The sequence below is a fragment of the Gadus chalcogrammus genome, chromosome 7, assembly GCF_026213295.1.
Source record: "Gadus chalcogrammus isolate NIFS_2021 chromosome 7, NIFS_Gcha_1.0, whole genome shotgun sequence".
In the NCBI taxonomy this organism is placed as follows: domain Eukaryota; kingdom Metazoa; phylum Chordata; class Actinopteri; order Gadiformes; family Gadidae; genus Gadus; species Gadus chalcogrammus.
The window spans coordinates 29,449,061-29,469,086 of NC_079418.1; the positions used below are offsets into that span (position 1 = coordinate 29,449,061).

Genomic DNA, 20,026 nt, shown 5'->3' on the forward strand with positions numbered 1-20,026 from the left:
ATTCAGCTGATCAACCAGAAGGTTAAAGTGCAATGTTAAGCAGTGTAAGTAATTCATCCTTTCCTGGAGAAACTATTATTATTACCGTTATTCCTTACAGGGTTTATTTAGACAAGGAGTCTATTGTTGCCACACTGCTTCAACTGTAGTCATCAGAAGAATATGATGTAATACGCACAATTACTCACACAGATACACGCACATATACATACACACTCATGCAAATAACGAGAGAGAGAGAGAGAGAGAGAGAGAGAGAGAGAGAGAGAGAGAGAGAGAGAGAGAGAGAGAGAGAGAGAGAGAGAGAGAGAGAGAGAGCTCCCTGCAACAGTCAGGTGTTGCTGGATACAATTCATGTACTCCTGTATCAGGTTAGGAATCACACACACACACACACACATGGCAGCCATCTGTGTGTTCGGCAGAACAGGATGCAGTCTCCATAGCAACATTGTGCCACCGCTGCAAAATCCTTGGATGATGGTCAAGTCTAGCCACAGCCACCACGCAAGCCAACACACACACACACACACACACACACACACACACACACACACACACACACACACACACACACACACACACATTATATAGGCCTACCCAATATTCCCTTTTTACATACAAATATTGAGATTCCCTCCAGCACCTAATTATCCCTGTATGCGCGCGTGTGTGTGGTCTAGCCTTATTTAATTGATTGACTAATACTCATATCCTGGTCCGTGTGTGAGCGCCAGAGAGCCTATCATGAAGGAATGCCTGATGAATCTTATTCTTTGTTGCTAGCTCTGCTGCGCTTCACTGCTCTCTCGCACTACTGGATAATGCAAACCCCGCCCATTTTTCCGGGGAGCCAATGCACTCGCAGAACATCTCCACGTTCCTGGCTCTCTCCACTCGCGCTCCCTCTCTCTCTCTCTCTCTCCCCCCACACGTACACATGCGTTAAATCCAAACCACGCATCACACCTTCGTACGGTAGCCCTCCTCTAGGTCGAGCGTTTCCCTCTCGCTTATTGCGGTCGCTATGTCGAGTGTTAGAAACGGATATCTCCCCCATTTGAGGAGAACGAGGTGGACTTTTCTCTGAACTTCGTTCTGTCTCCTGTTTCATCTGTCACGAACTCTCACGTGAGTAAATAGGCCTATCCATTTTCCGTCCGTAACTGCCCAAATCTTTGCTGTGTATCTTCAAACGGTTCCTCTACTGGTTGAGTCCCTGCACCGCCTCTAAACCCTCCATCGTGTCTCTGAAACGGCTTCACTTCCATCGCAGGGCGTCTGCGTGCCAGTTTTGTTTTCTGGTGCGCACGCTTTTGCTGCGGGCTATTTGCGGCCGGCTGATTGGTCCGTTCTGATTGGTCGGTTCTGATTGGTCCGCTCTGATTTGCCCCCGAAAGCGTACTCCGTTTCGCGCGCGTGAGCGACGCACCTGTCCGTGCCAGGAAGAGAGGGGCGACGCACGGAGTTACTCTTGAAATATTCTCATAATAAACAACGACCATCTTAACAAACAAAAAAAATGTTCATGCTTGACTATCTCGAAACAGGTTGGATAATTAAAATGTACATTTGTAATTGCCATGATTGATTTGAAGTGTGGCACGTGACGAGGGGCACGCTCATTGGACCAGAAGGAATGTTTACACTTCCACTAGCATTTGTTTCTCTTGTCCTTTTCAGCAGTAGAACTGCCAAGTTCATGACCAGGCTTAGACCAGTAGCCTGAGTTTGAGTCATTATAACATAAAACGTGACATATACAGGTGTATCCTGTCGTCTCTATTCAACCCGGCTTTATGTGGAGAACAGGAAACATTGATGGTGTTAACTCAAGGGCATGGCTGATCGATAGTTGTCAAGTATTGTATTAGAATTGAAGTGATTTGTATGGACCCATCCGACTTGCTATCAGATACCAGGGGTTGTAACTCTTTATGCATGACTTACCTGGGAACTGTGACTTATAACTTGTGAACTCTGTATGTTGGTTGAGAAATGTAGTTTGGAAGCTCTCTCCACTTTCTTTGCAGAAGACTGGACACACACACACACACACACACACACACACACACACACACACACACACACACACACACACACACACACACACACACACACACACACACACACACACACACACACACACACACACACACACACACACACACACACACACACACGTTTTGTCGTGACCAGACCCTTGATTCCCAGTGACAGCAGACGGCATACATCCCTGTCACGGCTGCCCTTGGGCAGTGGTGGTGGTCTCACACACACACACACACAACTACACTACATTGATCTATATCAATATAAATCTATAAGTAATGAGCATAGAAGTGGTTCCCGTGTTCACCAGTCACCAGTCTGCCCGCTCTCAGTGCCCTGAGTGGCGCGATCCTCTGTCACTGTGTGGGGCTGCTGATGGATTAATGTAAATATATCTTCCCCAGGAATGCTTCGGCCTGTACGGCAGCAGCCAGAGGGGTTCTGCGTGCGAACGCATTCACAGAATGAAGCACGCACAGGCACTCGGTTGTAAGGGCTGGCTGCGTGTGGATCATGTATGTCACTTCACTTCCAGCCTCCACTGTTATGGCTTGTATGTTTGGCGGTTCTACTTGCGTATAGTTGAGCAGAGAAGCGCTGGAGTGAGATTCCTCTGGCGTTATTTTGAGTCTCTTGCGCTCATGCACACAGAATGCTTATTAGTCAATCGATTAGATAAGGCTTAAACACACACACAAGCAAACACACACACACACACACACACACACACACACACACACACACACACACACACACACACACACACACACACACACACACACACACACACACACGTAACCACACACACACACATCTGTTGCTTGTGCGTTTGGTGTTTATACTTACACCAAAAATGTCCCAAAAGAATGATTTGTATGCTGTCGTCACTTTGTCTTTCAGGCAGTCGAAATCAATCCTGCCCCAATATTCTATGGTCCTGTCGGGTTACAGTTTAGTAGTTCAGCGCTGAGACACAATGATGTCATCAGGATATTTATAGACAGGTTCCCCCAGGGGGCAGTTCACTGACAGCCGTGTCCGTATTGGAGCATTCTGTGTGTGTGTGTGTGTGTGTGTGTGTGTGTGTGTGTGTGTGTGTGTGTGTGTGTGTGTGTGTGTGTGTGTGTGTGTGTGTGTGTGTGTGTGTGTGTGTGTGTGTGTGTGTGTGTGTGTGTGTGGAATGGTATCATTAACGCTTTGGGAAATAAAATCTGAGTGCACTTTCAGATTTGCCGACAACCATCTTTTGGCTCGGGCGCAGGAGTAAAAAACTTTAATGGGTTACAATCACAGATCGTTCAAACCATTCCACGAAATCTACAATAACTATCATGCTCTGTTATATTGAGCAGTGTTGTTGCTGTCATATAAAAAACATACAGCAGAACACATAGACCACAGAAGAAGATGGATGGCATGTGTTACAGAGCTCTACAGAGGTGTGTGTGTGTGTGTGTGTGTGTGTGTGTGTGTGTGTGTGTGTGTGTGTGTGTGTGTGTGTGTGTGTGTGTGTGTGTGTGTGTGTGTGTGTGTGTGTGTGTGTGTGTGTGTGTGTGTGTGTGTGCCCGCACACACACATGAGCGCATGTGTCATGAATCTTTGAAAAAAAGTCTCACATAAAAAAAACATTCTGTTGAAAATGTCTCTATACAATCTATCCAATTATTTAAGAATTGCTGTAGGCTAACGAGTGGATCTTTCTTTCTTCTTTTTTCTTTCATTCTTCATTGGTTAAACTTTCCTGCAGTGTTAGCTTTGCGCTGTAAATCAGACACACACACACACACACACACACACACACACACACACACACACACACAAAAGTTGTGTCCATTGTGACTGCCGCAGTAAAGCAGAAAGCCCGCAGCAGTGAAGAACTGTGGTATATAGATTAAGTGCGTTGGTTGGCCTTTAAAGCAATGATGTGCTGAGCCATCTCTGCCCAGTATCTGGCCAGCTGTCACTCAGTGCACACACTGAATGCAGGGGAGCACACAAGCACATACACATAATGCATCCATCTGATTTGTATACATGTCATATCCACACAGAGTATTTAATCAAATGCCTTCTGAGCTACGCTTGAAATCGACATAATTTAGAGCGACACATTGTTTGTTTTGGACAATGGATGAGAACGTGCTCTACAGAGTTGGTAGCAGTGACGTAATGTAGGACAGCCTGCGGTTTGCGAATCAGCTAGAGACGATGATGGAATTTCAGAGAAAAAAAACACAAAAAGATCAACTTCTGAGATATGTTGACATGGTGGAATCATATTTCTCAGCTAGCCTCACCCATCACTTCTCGCAGGCTATGTGAGAGCAGCAGGCATGGTGCTGTTGTCTTTATGATGAAGGTGCTATAGGAGAACAGATATGGAAGTCAGGCTTTGAGCGGAACGCTGGTCTTTGTGAAGACACATACTCTTCGAGAGGGCAGTTTGTCTTTGAGAGGAAGCTCCGCCATGTTTTTTCGCGGACACAAAGATTATACATAACATACAACATACGTCCCACACTAGTTGAAGTGGGTCTTTACATAACCCGTGTGTGTGTATGTGTGTGTGTCTGTCTGTGTGTGTGTGTGTGTGTGTTTGATGATGCTCTAGCTTCAGGCGCCATTGCTAGCATGTCGTGTTGCGTTAGCATGTGCTATTATTAAGTGCTAATAATCTGTTCCCTGAGCTCCACTCTGCATCCCTTACATGACAGCCTTTCCCTCTTTCATTGGTAGCCTATTCAATCCTTGGCCGTAGCCTCACAAAGCAGAGGTTCTGAGGAAGTACAAGGACCTGTAATCTTACATTAGACTACATTGTTTAATAGACACATAGACATAACGACGGCAGAGTCAACCAAGGCGACAGCCAGCTCATCAGGAGCAGTTAGGGTTAAGTATCTTGCTCAGGGACACATCAACAATCAGCTAGGAGGAGTTGGAGATTGAACTAACAACCTTTCGGTTACAAGACAACTGCTCTACCTCCTGAGCTAAGCCGATATTTCCCATTAGGTGTACTCATCTCCTTCCTTGTGAGTGATTTCATTTGCCATTTTAATACAAATTGTCCCATTTTTCAACCACTTTTCTTGTTTTGTCACATACTGCTTGGTTCACCCTAGATCAGCCCTAGGGACAGAGGGCGGCAGGTTACATGAGCCTGTCGTCCGTCCTTGTGTTTTGCATCAGGGTGTCTCGTGTCGTTTCCTTCCCCGTGGTAGTAGGAAGCGGAGGAAGCTGAGGGAGAGCAGCGATCAGGAACAACACGCCTGCAGGTCGCGTTGCGTAATGGGTATGTCGTATATTAGCCACGCTGTGTGGCTCTGCTTTGTGAAGCCCAGTGCCCCCTGAGTGCCTCTGGCTGGGCAGGGGTCTGTCCTGGTGGGGTATCTGGAGTCTGTGTGTGCACATGCTGTGCCACAGCAAGTATGTGCAATGGCTCGAAATCCAAGGAGACACAGACAAGACGCACAAACACACACACATGCATGCCTTACACACGCACACACACACACACACACACACACACACACACACACACACACACACACACACACACACACACACACACACACACACACACACACACACACACACACACACACACACACACACACACACACACACACACACACACACAGCAGATTCCATCAAACTGTGTTGTATTACCAGACCAACTCTGTGCTCATGTATGTTTAGCTCAGAGTCTCCCATCCCCTGGTTATTTAAAGCTCATCATTTCTGGTTGAGCTCCTGCGAATCACACTCCTGTTACAGAAACCCCCCCGTCCAGAGTGGTACTCTATGTATTTTTAAAGATTTCACTGTTTGGTGCTAGGCAGGGAGTGCCCTGTACATAAATCAAACGCACTGTAGCTGGCTGGACACTGCTTTAAACACACTCCCCTGGTTTGATGGTTAGGTTTGAGTATCTGTGTCTCTAAAAGTACAAATACGTTCTCCCCTTCTCCTACACGTGACTCCTATAGAAGCTCTCTGCTCCTCTGTCTGTCTGTCTGTCTGTCTGTCTGTCTGTCTGTCTGTCTGTCTGTCTGTCCGTCTCTCTGTCCGTCCGTCTGTCCGTCCGTCTGTCCGTCTGTCCGTCTGTCTCCCTCCCTGTAGCAGCTGGGGCACGTGTCTCTTCTGACAGGCCAGCCAGAGCGGGCTTTGTGAACAGAGGCTTCACATGTATGGCTCCCCATGGAGCCCCTGTCTGCAGTTAATGATCATCCCATCATTCAGCATGTTGGTATTGTACCAACAAGTGCTTTCAATCACGTGTGTGTGTGTGTGTGTGTGTGTGTGTGTGTGTGTGTGTGTGTGTGTGTGTGTGTGTGTGTGTGTGTGTGTGTGTGTGTGTGTGTGTGTGTGTGTGTGTGTGTGTGTGTTTGACACGCATGTTGGTTGATCGGTTCAGAGTGTGTAAGTGGGACTGGGTGATTCCATTTCTGTAGCTTCCAACGCTGTCCCCACAGTCCCCATTACCAATAGCCAGCGGTGTTTTATGGGTTGCTATGCCAAGTCAAGTGGCCGTTAAGGAGGTGTGTGATCATATAGGCTCGCTGATCCTGCACACAAGAAAGTATCATCTTCTATACTTTCATTCTGTCGCTGTCCCTTGCCACCAAGCACCTCAAAGACTGTTCCAGGACAGTTAAATGAACCATAACGATGGATTCCGAATCAGGCAACACTTGAACGTAGGCATCGTCCATCTCTTCTTTAGAGTCAGCGAGTTGCCCGTTGCGCTTTCTCACGGGGGGACAAACTTTCCAGGGATTTGTCCAGGTCCTTCCCCCGGCCCTTGGTGTGGGCGGGCCCCTAGCTCTTGGGCTCTGCGATGCGGGCCCCTCTCTTGTGAGGCTCTGTGCTGAGGGCTGCACGTGTCCGACAGGGCTGTGAGGAAGACGAGGAGGGACGGCTCTATTTATAGAAGGATGTGTATGTGTCTGCGCAGCTTGAACACTTGAACGACTGTGTGTGTATGTGGGTATGTCGTTGTATGTCTCTGTTTGACGGTGTGCGTGCACGTGCACGTGAGAGTGTTTATGTTTGTGTGTGTCAGTGTTTAGTGTGTGTGTGTGTGTGTGTGTGTGCATGGGTGTGTTTGTGTGTATGTGTGCACGCACACACGTTTGTGTAACCGCCTATGAGTGCAGTCGCCTGGCTGGTTTCCACTTTCTACAAATTTCCACATGGATCCATTTTCTGCTCCGGAATAGTGTTTTTGTAACATCTCCTCTTGTAATTGAATCATACATGAGATCCTGTTCTAACCTGGGACTCATGTTCCAAGGCTTCATGTTCCGTCTCTCGCTCTATCCTTCCGGGAACATTCTGGACCAGCTGTCAGTCTGTCAGCAGTGTTCTGACCCTGGCCAAAGAATAACAGGGGGAAATGTGTGTGTGTGTGTGGGGGTCAGAAACGATGAAAAACCAGAGATTGTAGACTCATCTGACGGGTATGGATGGATGTGATCTGTCATCCCATCCTCCTGGGAAAGCTAAGATAACCCTTGGAGAAGGGAGGTGTTTTACTTTGATAACGAAATAGGAGACCAGGCTGTTCGCTGCTTAAACTCTGCTTTAAACTTTAAACCTGAACATGTCAGTGATAATCCCTTTCATTAGCCTGGGAAGCAGATGATCCTGCAAACTCATGTTTTATTTACTCTGGCAAATGTGTCAGCCCCCAACCCCTCCCGTTCAGTCAGATTTCCAGTAGACCAGGCCAATCACAACAGTTGATTTAATAGGAGGGGGTGGGGGTTGTTACGTTGACCGTACAGATGAATGCACTATGGGAGTTTTTTTTATAAACAACCAAGATGACTCCCGCTGATGTTCTCAACGTGGTGTTGCTCTGATTGGGTTTTGGTCCATTAATGGCTCGCCTTCAATGCTAAAACGTTAATACACATTTGGGAGTTGGTGTACCGATGTCGGGTTACGGTTTTATGCCCCCCTCTACTTATTGTTATTCCGTGTGTGTGTGTGTGTGTGTGTGTGTGTGTGTGTGTGTGTGTGTGTGTGTGTGTGTGTGTGTGTGTGTGTGTGTGTGTGTTCGTGTGTGTGTATGGTTGTCTGGGTGTGGGTGTGCTCATGTGTAGAGTTTGAAATATTAATGAATGAGTAATGAGTAAAAATAAATAAATTGATTGACTTCATCCATTATGTAACTAGGAGTTTAACGTGATTTGCTGTAAGTGTGTCTGTGTGTGTCTGTTTGACTTTGCACATTTGTGCCGAAGGCAGTGTGTGTGTGAGAGAGAGAGAGACTTGTATCTGCACATCTCTACATCCAGATGTTTGAATGAATATGGTATAGAACCTCGGTTAACTGGCAGTTTATGCTTGACTCACTAAAAAAGCAAGCTAGTGTGCTCTGCTAATTACATGGCCTAGTTATGATGATCTGAGAGCTTTCTGCCTCGACTTAAAGTTGTTGGGGGGGAGGGGAACCAACCCGTTACATAAATCAAACACAACACGACATAGCTGGCTAAACACTCTCTCCTCTGGTGTGATCGCTGGGTTTCGCTCTCCTTCTTCCCAACATGAATTGTTGGCCCATGATGCAATCCCTCTTTTCTGCCACGGTCAGTAACACAGCCAATCGGAGCACAGTGCCTGGAAGGAACTTCAGCCAGCTCGGGCTTGTAAACAATACAGACAGTAGGCGGGACATTTTAGTAATCGAGTCACGCGATTGGCTGTCACGAAAACGGTTGTCCAGTTTAATGTTGGCATGTCCTTGTCCATGGTGGGCACATGGTGTGTGTGTGTGTGTGTGTGTGTGTGTGTGTGTGTGTGTGTGTGTGTGTGTGTGTGTGTGTGTGTGTGTGTGTGTGTGTGTGTGTGTGTGTGTGTGTGTGTGTGTGTGTGTGTGTGTGAATAAGCATGAACTGACTTCACACACTCAGCACTACCGTAATAACTCCGATTTGATGACTGTAGGTAGTCGTTAGGACATGTGTCAGTGTTAGAGTTGGTGTGTGTGTGCGCACTACAAATGTGTGTGGATGTTTGCATTCTATGTTCCTTGTTTATTATTTCACAACTCTTTTTTTCAGATCAAAAGTTTCCGTCTGTTTGTGTGTGTCTGCTCGGAACCTGATTGTGTATCCCTAACCTCACCCTTACATCGACAAAGCATCTGGAGAAAGATACAGGAACTAAATAAAACAATAATACTTGGATTGATGCAAAAAAATTCGGTAGTAAACAGTCCAAATATGGGGTTTCGCCACATAATTGAATCATACAAAATGAAAATAACTGTGGCAAAATGGTCAAATATCATGGTTTGGGCGTGTCACATTGGTTGGTCACAGTGGCCGCTGTTATCAATGGGAAATGTGTTGCTGAGGTCCGGATTTAATTGGCCAGAGGATAGAAAGTGTAGCTCACCCTCCAGACGGTTTTGTGGAGTGCATGCGCCATGCGCTGAGTCTGTCTCTCTGAGAGCCTCTCTGTGCTCAGTGAGTCTCCACATGGTGAATAACCTTTCATTAAGGTCGCGGGTAATTTATTCTGTAAATAATGAAGCCCATCCTGTGCTCGATGTGTGGGTAAATGGATTGCTCATGGTCTCCGGCTGCGCTGGTGATCCTGCTCGTGATGCTTGTCCCCTAGGTTGGCATTCTGAGGTTGGATGTGCGTCGTCTGCATGCGGTGTCTCGTTGTAGTTTTAATGGACTCTCGGGTTCAATGAATTTGAGTGAGTCATGTTGTTACTTCGTTTTACTGCAACTTTGAGAGAGAATGATTGTATTCTGTTGTTTGCTGCATCTCAGTGAGTACTGTTGTTGCTGCGTCTTTGAGTGAGGGCTTTTTTATTCTGCGTCTTTGAGTGTGTACTATCGTCACTGCGTCTTTGAGTGAGTACTGTTGGCAGCAGCAGATTGTCCGAAAACACTTTCTATTGATTATTCTATCCATCCATTTATCTGTCTATCTGTCTCTATCTACACAATTTACACATTTTATATTTTCTCTCTCTCTCTCTCTCTCTCTCTCTCTCTCTCTCTCTCTCTCTCTCTCTCTCTCTCTCTCTCTCTCTCTCTCTCTCTCTCTCTCTCTCTCTCTCTCTCTCTCTCTCTCTCTCTCTCTCTCTCTCTCTCTCTCTCTCTCTCTCTCTCTCTCTCTCTCTCTCTCTCTCTCTCTCTCAGCCTAGCTGTCCTCATGCTGAACTCTGGGGAGTAGATATAATTTCCTCTCATGTCCTTGCCTGTTGACTTTAAGTGCTTGTCTTTGAGCTCTAAGAGCATTTCATATACAGGAAAGAATCCAGTGTTTGGCACTGAAGTTTATTGATGTATATTTGCTAAACAACGCCTACATGTCGGAAGTTTTAGTGTTTTGCGTTGCTTAAAGTCTTTCATGGCTATGCATGTCTTCAAAAGGTTAGCAGCACACTTATGGATAAAACATATACAGTAATAGAATATGACCATACAGTGTTGTAATATTACAAAACACCATTACAATTATTATTAATACTCAATCTCTGTTTTTATAATCCTGTTACATAAAATACGAACGAATACGATACAGGCAAATCTAATTCAGAATGACCTTTCTGAAGGAAATGGAAAGATGAAGAAACATGGATATTGTGACCTTTGCATAATATGGTTGCACATTAAAACGGCAATACAGTTTAACGAAATGAGGAATCAAGTGAACATAAAGTAGATATTGTTAAAATCACTTGGGTTTTAATCAAGCTGTGCGTCAATCACACACACATGAACTCAGAGACACGCACAACATCAAGTACACACGCACGCACGCACGCACGCACGCACGCACGGACGCACGGACGCACTAACCCTCCAAAGGGCCTTTGCATCGCCACATGGCTGCACACCGCATCGCAGCTCTTGCCCAAGTCGCTCATGAGAGCCCTCCAGTGTGCACTGGCCTGGCCTGGTGTCCGCCCCAAGCCTCCGGCCCCGGGGGGAACACAGGGGTGCTGACAGACGCCTCGACCCACTGCGACACTAACAGGCCCGTTCCTAGCAAGCTGATCGAGGCGCAACACAGAAATTCAGTTCAACAGGAGCAGTCGACTCAAAGGCATCCTGACCCCAGCAGACTGCGGGCTCCTAGTCGGTCTGTACACAGGGGAACGGAGCATCGGAGAAAGTGAAACAAGACTCATTCTCCTCTCTGTCTGATTGTGTAATACGTTTTTAAAACAACAAACACCACCATTATCTAATGATAGTCGAATGTTGGGAAAACCGTAGATTGTTGTCTCGTATTCCAACCACTGTGTGCCGGTTTGTATTACAGTGACATTCATGCAACTAGCACAGATATTACATCATGATTATAGTAATTCAGTTCTGGTCCGCCTGTATAAAACATCAATGAGCTCCATCCAGACAATCAAAATGTCATTTTAGTTTTTCAGTAAACTGACTTGAGCGAGTGCAGTGATGTGTCATAGTGCAGCGAGAGTTCAAACATACCCTAGGTGTTTTTCCACAAGCCATAACGCCTCTCTAAATAAGATCAGGGCACAACACAAATAGACTGCAACCCAAACAAGTGGACAGCAGCCGCCACAGTGGGCCAGGCCAGCATAAGCCCATAGACCCCCGGGAACGATTTTAGAACAACTTCTAGAATTATAACTGTCATCACCGGCTGGCTGGGATCACAACATGCACCTGGCTAAATTTAGACGCACGCATCGTCGCGTAATGATGGTATTAGAGTGCAGGGCCGAGGGACACAGATAACTGGTGAACGAGATCATCGCTATCTCCGACGCACTCTCCCTCTCCGTCCCTCTCGCTCCCTCTATTCGCATCACTCTCCATCTCTCTCTCGCTTTCTCTCTCTCGCTTTCTCTCTCTCTCTCTCTCTCTCTCTCCTCTCTCTCTCCTCTCTCTCTCTCTCTCCCCTTCTCTCTCTCTTCTCTCTCTATCTCTCTCTCTCTCTCGCTCTCCCATCTCTCTCTCTCTTCCCTCTACTCTCTCTCTCTCTCTCGCTTTTCTCCGTCTCGTTCTCTCTACTCTCTATCTCTCTCTCTCTCTCTCTCTCTCTCTCTCTCTCTCTATCTCTCTCTCTCTCCTCTCTTCTCTCTTCCTCCCTCTCTCTCTCTCTCTCTCTCTCTCTCTCTCTTCCCCCTCTCTCTCCTTATTTGATTCCAAGTTGCTAACCATGTTAAAACAACCATGGAGAGACTTGATATTTTAGTCAAATGCTGTGCTTTACTTTGTAGCAAACAAGAGGTAAAAGTGTGGTTTGCAAAGGGGGTTTATGAGGAGAGCAGAGGGGCCAGTTCCATTCAGCGGTCAAACAGATGTAGCCACACATTAAACTCTATTCTAGAGCTAAAGTTCAGGCTAGTCTTTGAGCGAGCGCTATGGTCGCAGGACGCTGGTTCAGGGGTTGTGCGGAGAGGGAAAGACCGGCTCCCCTGTGTTCTGGAGACAGGTGCTTCAAGGCTCTGAAATAACTTGGCTGCTTTGTTTCGGATGATGTCACCCTCTGTAGTCATGTCTGGTCTTGTCATTTTTTAATGACCAAACAAATGTTGTTCGAGGTGTGGATTAACATTTGTGGGAGTGAGTGTGTGTTTGTGTGTAAAGGCATGTGTGTGAGAGCGTGTGTGTGTTAATGTTTTTGTGTGTAAGAGCGTGTGTGTGTGTGTTTATGTGTTTGTGTGTGAGAGCGTGTGTGTGTTAATGTTTTTGTGTGTAAGAGCGTGTGTGTTTGTGTGTGAGAGCGTGTGTGTGTATGTGTGGGTATATGTTTACTTGTTTGTGGTGTATATTCAGTATGTGTCTGTCATTTAATGTTGGTGTTCAGTGGGCTAACCCGAATAGCCTCCGGCTGTGAGGTGAACTTTTCCTTCTGAGACATGACCTTTAACCTGTAAGTCTTACTCATGTCACAGGATCTGCTTGTGAATAAACTGCCTGACCCGTGTGTGTGTGTGTGTGTGTGTGTGTGTGTGTGTGTGTGTGTGTGTGTGTGTGTGTGTGTGTGTGTGTGTTATAATGAGATTGGGATAGAAATGTTTAACCTGTTCAGTGGCGTGGTAGGCTTCTGATTGCCTTTCTAATATGAGAGTTATGTTTGATGGTCTTTCTCTTACCGTACATATATATTATATATATTATATATATATTATATAGGCATGATACCAATGGCACGGATATTACGGAGAACGCTGTACCTTCTTATCGTAAGGATAAAAGTATATCGCTGGAAGACGATTCCCATTGTTTGTGAATTATTGCACTCAGAGCTAAATGTAGTCTCTTGAGTGTTGGACCACAGAAGACTGCAGAAGAGAGGGTTTAGGGCTGAATTAGAACGAGCAGAGACAGATGTGCAGGCAAGGGATAACAGATGAGTGTGTGTATGTGTGTGCGTGTGTATGTTTGTTTGTGATTCTGTATGTGTGCGTGTTTATGTGTGCGTGGGTGTGTGTATGCGTGCGTGTTTGTTTGTTTATGTTTGTGTTTGTCTGTGTGTGCATGCGTGCGTGTGTGTTTGTGTGTACATGCGTGTGTGTGTGTGCATGTTTGTGTGTCTGTAAACAAACCATGCTTTTAGCAACAGATATTCGAAACCATGTACCTCGGTAGGCTATTTTATACACGCTCCTGCTAACGTTTGTGTTTGTTTCCAGTGTACAACACACAACACTTTGCCCTTCCATGCGGATGGAAGTGAAGTCTGTGACTGGAATTAAATAATTCATGTGGTGACCTACTGAGAATGTGTAGCAGGGCTGGTGCAGCTTGCCGCTATTAGCTAGCTGACATTCATCTCTGGTTGCAAAGGGGCTTGTTTGTTTTTCTAGCTTGTTTAAATGCCTACCCTGAGTTTATACTGGAGCGGAGCTAGGGAATACAGTCAACCTGAGAGGAGAATCCTAGATTTTTAGACTTTTTGAATGTAGGCCTGTATTTGATTTAACGTAATATAAATTGGAGGAATTATATTTTTTGCCAAGTATGTTGTAGAAGATAAATTTTTTAAATTTTATCACTCTACTATGTTAAAGCCCTCATTTGTGACATTATGAATACCACAGCCATCTAGTTTCCTGTCACGTTCACAATATATCTTTATTATATGTGTCCATATTGAAGAGTTGAAGGGAACCTTGTTCCTTGTTTCTTGCCCCAAACCAGCTTTAGTTTTCCACTGACATAACCACCCAAGCTTTTTCCACATATTCACATCAGTATGCTCTGTCCGCGGTACCTGGGCAGACGTACATTGGACCCAGCCAGAGCGTTCTGTCGTGTCATGTTGCTAGGCAGATCTTAGGGATCTGGATGGAGAGTGAGTTCATCGTCTGACTGCACTGGCCTCTGTCTGAGAGATTTCATCTGTCACATTCTCCTTTTCTTTAATAACTTCTTTGATTAGATTTTCTTTGGTTTAATTTTTACAATAAACGAATGGTTTGATTAGTTTCACCACGTTTTATTCGACATATTGTGATATATAACTTTGTACCTTACTAAAGGTGCTATATATAACACAATATCAATCATTATTACTAGCGTTTTATTATATTATCGTCCATAATATATGAGATAGTGTCTGTCGGCCTATATCTGCTTTCCCAGATTCCAAGAATGCTGTCTAGTTTTATTGGCCATGTATAGATTGTATATACTATTTTCTAGGGTTGTACATCGTCTGTTGGAGTGCCTCCACGTTAAACCTGTCCTGTCAAACCTGCTACTAAAGAATAAGGACTGTAAGACCATAATCGTCAAGTTCTTGTTTGCACCCCCCCCCTCCCCCCTCCACCTCCTCCTCCGCCCTCCCTCCACCTCTCCACCCCTCAGCATTAAGGTCAAAGCACAGTTTTATTCACCGAGCTGCACCCCTGGATCCTGTATATACCTTTACAGCTTGGCTCAGAGACACCTCAGCAGATTGTCTGCCTTAATGCCACGCGTCCGCCGAACTTGCATGTTACGAAAAGAGTTACGAAACTATGTCAATACTCTCAACTGGTCCTCAACTCAACTCTCTTCAGCCTGAGAACGCAAACAGCAGGTGACAGTGGCAGTGAAATAACAAGGCGTGTCATAGTGTGTCATACCACTAACAATCCAAACCATGAGCTTCTGGCTGCAGTCTGCTCGGTTGGTGTTTGTCGTTGACAGAAAACTGTCGGTCGACTCGAGAAATAGATTGTCAAAAAATATAATCCGCAAGGAGGCCGACTGACTTACTGGTTCTGTGTACTCTTGTTATGCAATGAATAGACGAAGGGTTAGCTGCCTTTTATTTCACACCCTCCTGTTTCGTACGCGCGGGCATTTTTGTGGTTTTATCCAAGAAAAACAAAGTAATGCGGCAACAATGGGCGCATATTTTCTACTGACGTCAAAAGAATTATGCCTGCTTAGCTAAAGGCCCGGTTCCTGGTACTGCGTCAGCCGTTCAGCGACACAACCGCGGATAACAATGAGAGTAAGGAGTCGCTTCACGGGCTTTTGTTTGAGGGATAATGCCGAGGTTTGCAACACACAAGACGAAACACACAAGAGAGGCATCATGGAAAATACGATTCTTCACCTTGATTGACCTTGTAGCAGAAAGCACCTTGATAGTAGTCGTACTCGTACCTTATTTCTTCTGTAATAATGTGTGTAATGAACTGTATGTGCTACTTCAATTGGTGGTGAGGGAGTGCCTCTGTCTCTGCCAAGCGTACAAATATTTAGTAGGATTTAAAATGCACTGATTACACCACCAATCAGTATCCTTAAAGCCGTCTTAACATTCTCTCTCTCTCTCTCTCTCTCTCTCTCTCCTCTCTCCTCTCTCCTCTCTCCTCTCTGTCTCTCTCTCTGTCTCTCCTCTCTTCCTTCTCTCTCTCTCTCTCCTCTCTTCCTTCTCTCTCTCTCTGTCTCTGTCTGTCTGTCTCTCTCTCTCTCTCTCTCTCTCTCTCTCTCTCCCTCTCCCTCTCCCTCTCTCTCTCTCTTCCCCCCCCCCTCCTCCTACAGGGTGTGTGAGGCCGTGCCCCTCAGCTCTGGATGTGCGCTGCCACCATGGCCAAACACGAGAGCGGCGGTGGCAGCCCGGTGGTGCGTCAGATAGACAAGCAGTTCCTGGTGTGCAGCATCTGCCTGGACCGCTACCACAACCCCAAGGTGCTGCCCTGCCTCCACACCTTCTGTGAAAGGTAGGCAACCTCTCTGAGCCCCGCGCTTAGGTCCTGAGTCTTACCTTTGTAAAGCACAACGACACAATCACAAGGTCTCTCGTGGCAAAACACAGAACACGTTCCCACGAGTCCTCGAAATATGGTGAGAGAGAGTTTCGCCAAAATACCCATGATGCATTCTGATGTACTGTACTATACTACATTCTACCAAACTGTACTCAATTGTAATGTAATATCTATACCGTACTATACTAAACTATACTATACCAAACCGTACTCAACTGTACAGTACTATACTAGACTATACTATACCAAACTGTACTCAAATGTACATTACTATGCTATACTGTACCAAACTATACTATACCAAACCGTACTCAACTGTACTGTACTATACTAGACTATACTATACCAAACTGTACTCAAATGTACATTACTATGCTATACTATACTAAACTATACTAGCTGTACTCAACTTTACTGTATTATACTATACCATACTATATTATAATACTAATGTTATCTCTGCAAATGTATTATTTAAATTGTAATCAATTTTATGAGTCCATGGTTTAGCAGCATCTTTCATCTTCCCAAGTTGTTTACAGGCATAACAAATGTTCGGAAGTCTCTTTCACTAATGAAATTCCTAAGCAAAGTTATTCAGTAAATTCCCTATTTAGTACAGGCCGACCTCGCCCAGATCCTAGGGGCAGACTTCTAAAAAGGCAATAGAGTCTTTACTTTAAAGGCCCCCCTCTGACATCTTGTAGACACTGCTTTCAGAGGTTGAGATGAAGGAATCCTAGAAATGCATCCCCAATAATTAGTGCTCTTTATACCTTTACTACAACGCATCAAAAGCACTGACAAAATCACCTCCACGAGTCTAACCGTAACCCCACACTCCCGCAAACTGTCTTTTCTCTTCAAAGTCAAAGCACGGAAAAAACCCAACCCTGGTGGCAAAAGCCCCTTAGGAGGGCGTTTCACAACCAGAAGAACCAAACAATGCAACTCTTCAACCTCCTCCTCATCCCAGCCACGATAATATAACGCATTCCTGTCTTTTGGACAGACAGGACAGAGCGCACCCTGTTGACCGCGCCCCTTGCGGTCCAGATCTAGTAGTCTGTGTCCCCACATCCCCACACATGCCCCCACATTCCCCCTGAAAGACAACCCTCCTCGTGGGGTGGTGGGGGGACAGTCTGGCCAAGAAGGCCCTTTTATTTGTGTGTTCTCCCATCGGGGGTTCATGGAGGTTTTCTGTGGTGGCTGAGGGAGTGTTGGTCTTTGAGGATTGGTATTTTAAAATAGTTCTGAAACGCTGATACTTGAACCCTTAATTGTAGCGATTCCAACTCCACACATGAGGAGATGAGTGTGGATTCATATTCATTGCCGCTAGCGGTGTCATCTTCATGCCGTGTGGCAATTTAATATTTTACTGCGGTTAACGGGATCCCTGATGAGAGCCACAACGAAAAAATGTTGTTTAAGGGCATTCAATGAATTCCTGGAAAAAACATATTAGATAAATGTTTAACTGGAGCTATAGCCCAATTAAAATATAGTGTGACGAGGGGGAAATTAGATAAGAGGAAGACATGGGTGAATGACGCACGCACGCAGGCACACACACACACAGACACAGACACAGACACAGACACACACACACACACACACACACACACACACACACACACACACACACACACACAGACACAGACACACACACACACACCCCTATGTATGCACACGCACGTGCAGACACAAATTTGCACACACACGCACATACACAGGTGATGCGTCTTTTACAGTATTTTCTCACCCCAATCCGCATAGTGCTGTAACTGCACCCGGAAATAAAAGTCATGTTGACCCCCCCTGCTTGACAATCACAGGTTTTCTTAGGCTAAAGCAAACATAGTTGTGCACCAATGTCTAAATTTAGGCACTTCTACAAAGATTCAACCAAAGTGATGAAGTGAGCATAGGCCTATTAGGCTCATATTAGGCTGTTATGGTATCAGTTGAGATGGCTGAGCAGGTGGAGGTTGTGGATTGGCGTATGGCTTGGTCTTGTGTGCGGCTTGAAACTACAACTGCTTTGTCCGTAGTCATTTGGTTTCATATGAAGGAGAATTAGACTTACTGGGGGCTCCCTTCACAGCATGACCGTGCGTGGAGCCTCTTATGGATGACGCGTGTGGATTAATGAACCAAACAACCGAATGCTTTGTGAATGCCCCACTTGACAGCATAATAGGCTTTTCTGATTCAGGCTAAAGGGTATTGAACGGGAAACAGACTTGCTACGACTAGGGCCTACTATAGGCATTGACCCGGGATGTAATAAACGATGGATCTTACCAGGACAACAAGAATAGAACGAGAAGATCATAATCTGGAAAATAACATTACAGACTTCATTATAGTGGCATTTAAGGATATGCAATACCGAACTTGAACAAATTCATTGTGATGGCATACAAGAAATTATGGCTTATTGCAAAATAATTAAGAAGCTGATTCGAACAAACCCGCCCGCAAATCACCTGCACATTATAAATTCCAGAGAACGGATTTTCCACAACCACCTCCACACGGGGTTACAGGCAGGTCATGCTGTCGCTCTATCGGTGCATCTAACACACACACACACACACACACACACACACACACACACACACACACACACACACACACACACACACACACACACACACACACACACACACACACACACACAGGCAAGCATAAACCACACACATACACACATCCATGCACACACAGACACAGACACACACATGTATTGATAGAGGAACAAGGGCTTGGCTGTGGCCAACCTTTCCACTAATCTCTCCTGCCTCAGCAGATCTGCCACACTGACAGTACTTCTGCTCTCTGCTGCCTCATCATTTCCACATGAATAACGATGGTGTCTCCGTGTGTGGAGTGATAGTGAATGCTGTAAGCAGCAGATTATACACAGTGTGCTGTATATACTGTATATTGATGTTTATGTCTACACTGAGTTCCCTGCATGCACTGTAGTTCTGTTGCAGGGCTGCATGCCAACAGTGCAGGGTCATCTGCATACTGCAGCTGGATCTTGCTGACACCGGTGTGTGTGTGTGTGTGTGTGTGTGTGTGTGTGTGTGTGTGTTTGTGGGTGATGTGATGGTGGATTCGTTTTTAAAACACCATTTAGAACTGGAGGCTATCCACTGGCGTTTGGCCCTCTGATTGGCCAGCTGATTGTTAAGGAGTCTTGGGGTCAATAGGCTGCTCCCCTTGAATCATACACACACAGACACATACCATGGTCAGCAAGATCCAGCTATAGTATGCAGATGAGCCTGCACTGTTGCACACACGCATGCACACACACACAGACAAACATGCACACACACACCTGCAGTGTGACAGATCTCTTGACACTTTATCCATCACAACCTCACACACCCTTTCACTAATCTGAGGGGGAGGAGAGAGAGAGAGAGAGAGAGAGAGAGAGAGAGAGAGAGAGAGAGAGAGAGAGAGAGAGGAGAGAGAGAGAGAGAGAGAGAGAGAGAGAGAGAGAGAGAGAGAGAGAGAGAGAGAGAGAGAGAGAGAGAGAGAGAGAGAGAGAGAGAGAGAGAGAGAGAGAGAGAGAGAGGGGGGGAGGAGAGAGAGAGACCTCTCACTGTCTCTTGGGACTACAGTTTTTTGTCTTGTCAACATTGATTTGATGTCATTGATGTGACAAGAGGAATTGCTCGTGTGATTTTCCATCAATGGGATGACAGTGTGTCACTCTA

General features: G+C 45.7%; 1 protein-coding gene across 3 annotated transcripts in view; it reads left to right on the top strand.

Moving 5' to 3' along the window:
• trim3b (tripartite motif containing 3b) overlaps window positions 1-20,026 on the top strand; it is a 34,710-nt gene that overhangs the window by 1,896 nt on the left and 12,788 nt on the right. For 2 of the 3 annotated variants that reach the window (XM_056595510.1, XM_056595512.1), the window contains exons 1-2: window positions 914-1,131; window positions 16,060-16,238. In XM_056595510.1, coding sequence (XP_056451485.1) covers window positions 16,090-16,238 — 149 coding nt within the window. In that variant the 5' untranslated portion in view covers window positions 914-1,131; window positions 16,060-16,089. Of the gene's footprint in view, window positions 1-913; window positions 1,132-16,059; window positions 16,239-20,026 lie in introns of those variants that run through there. The other variant, XM_056595511.1, reaches the window with a different exon arrangement.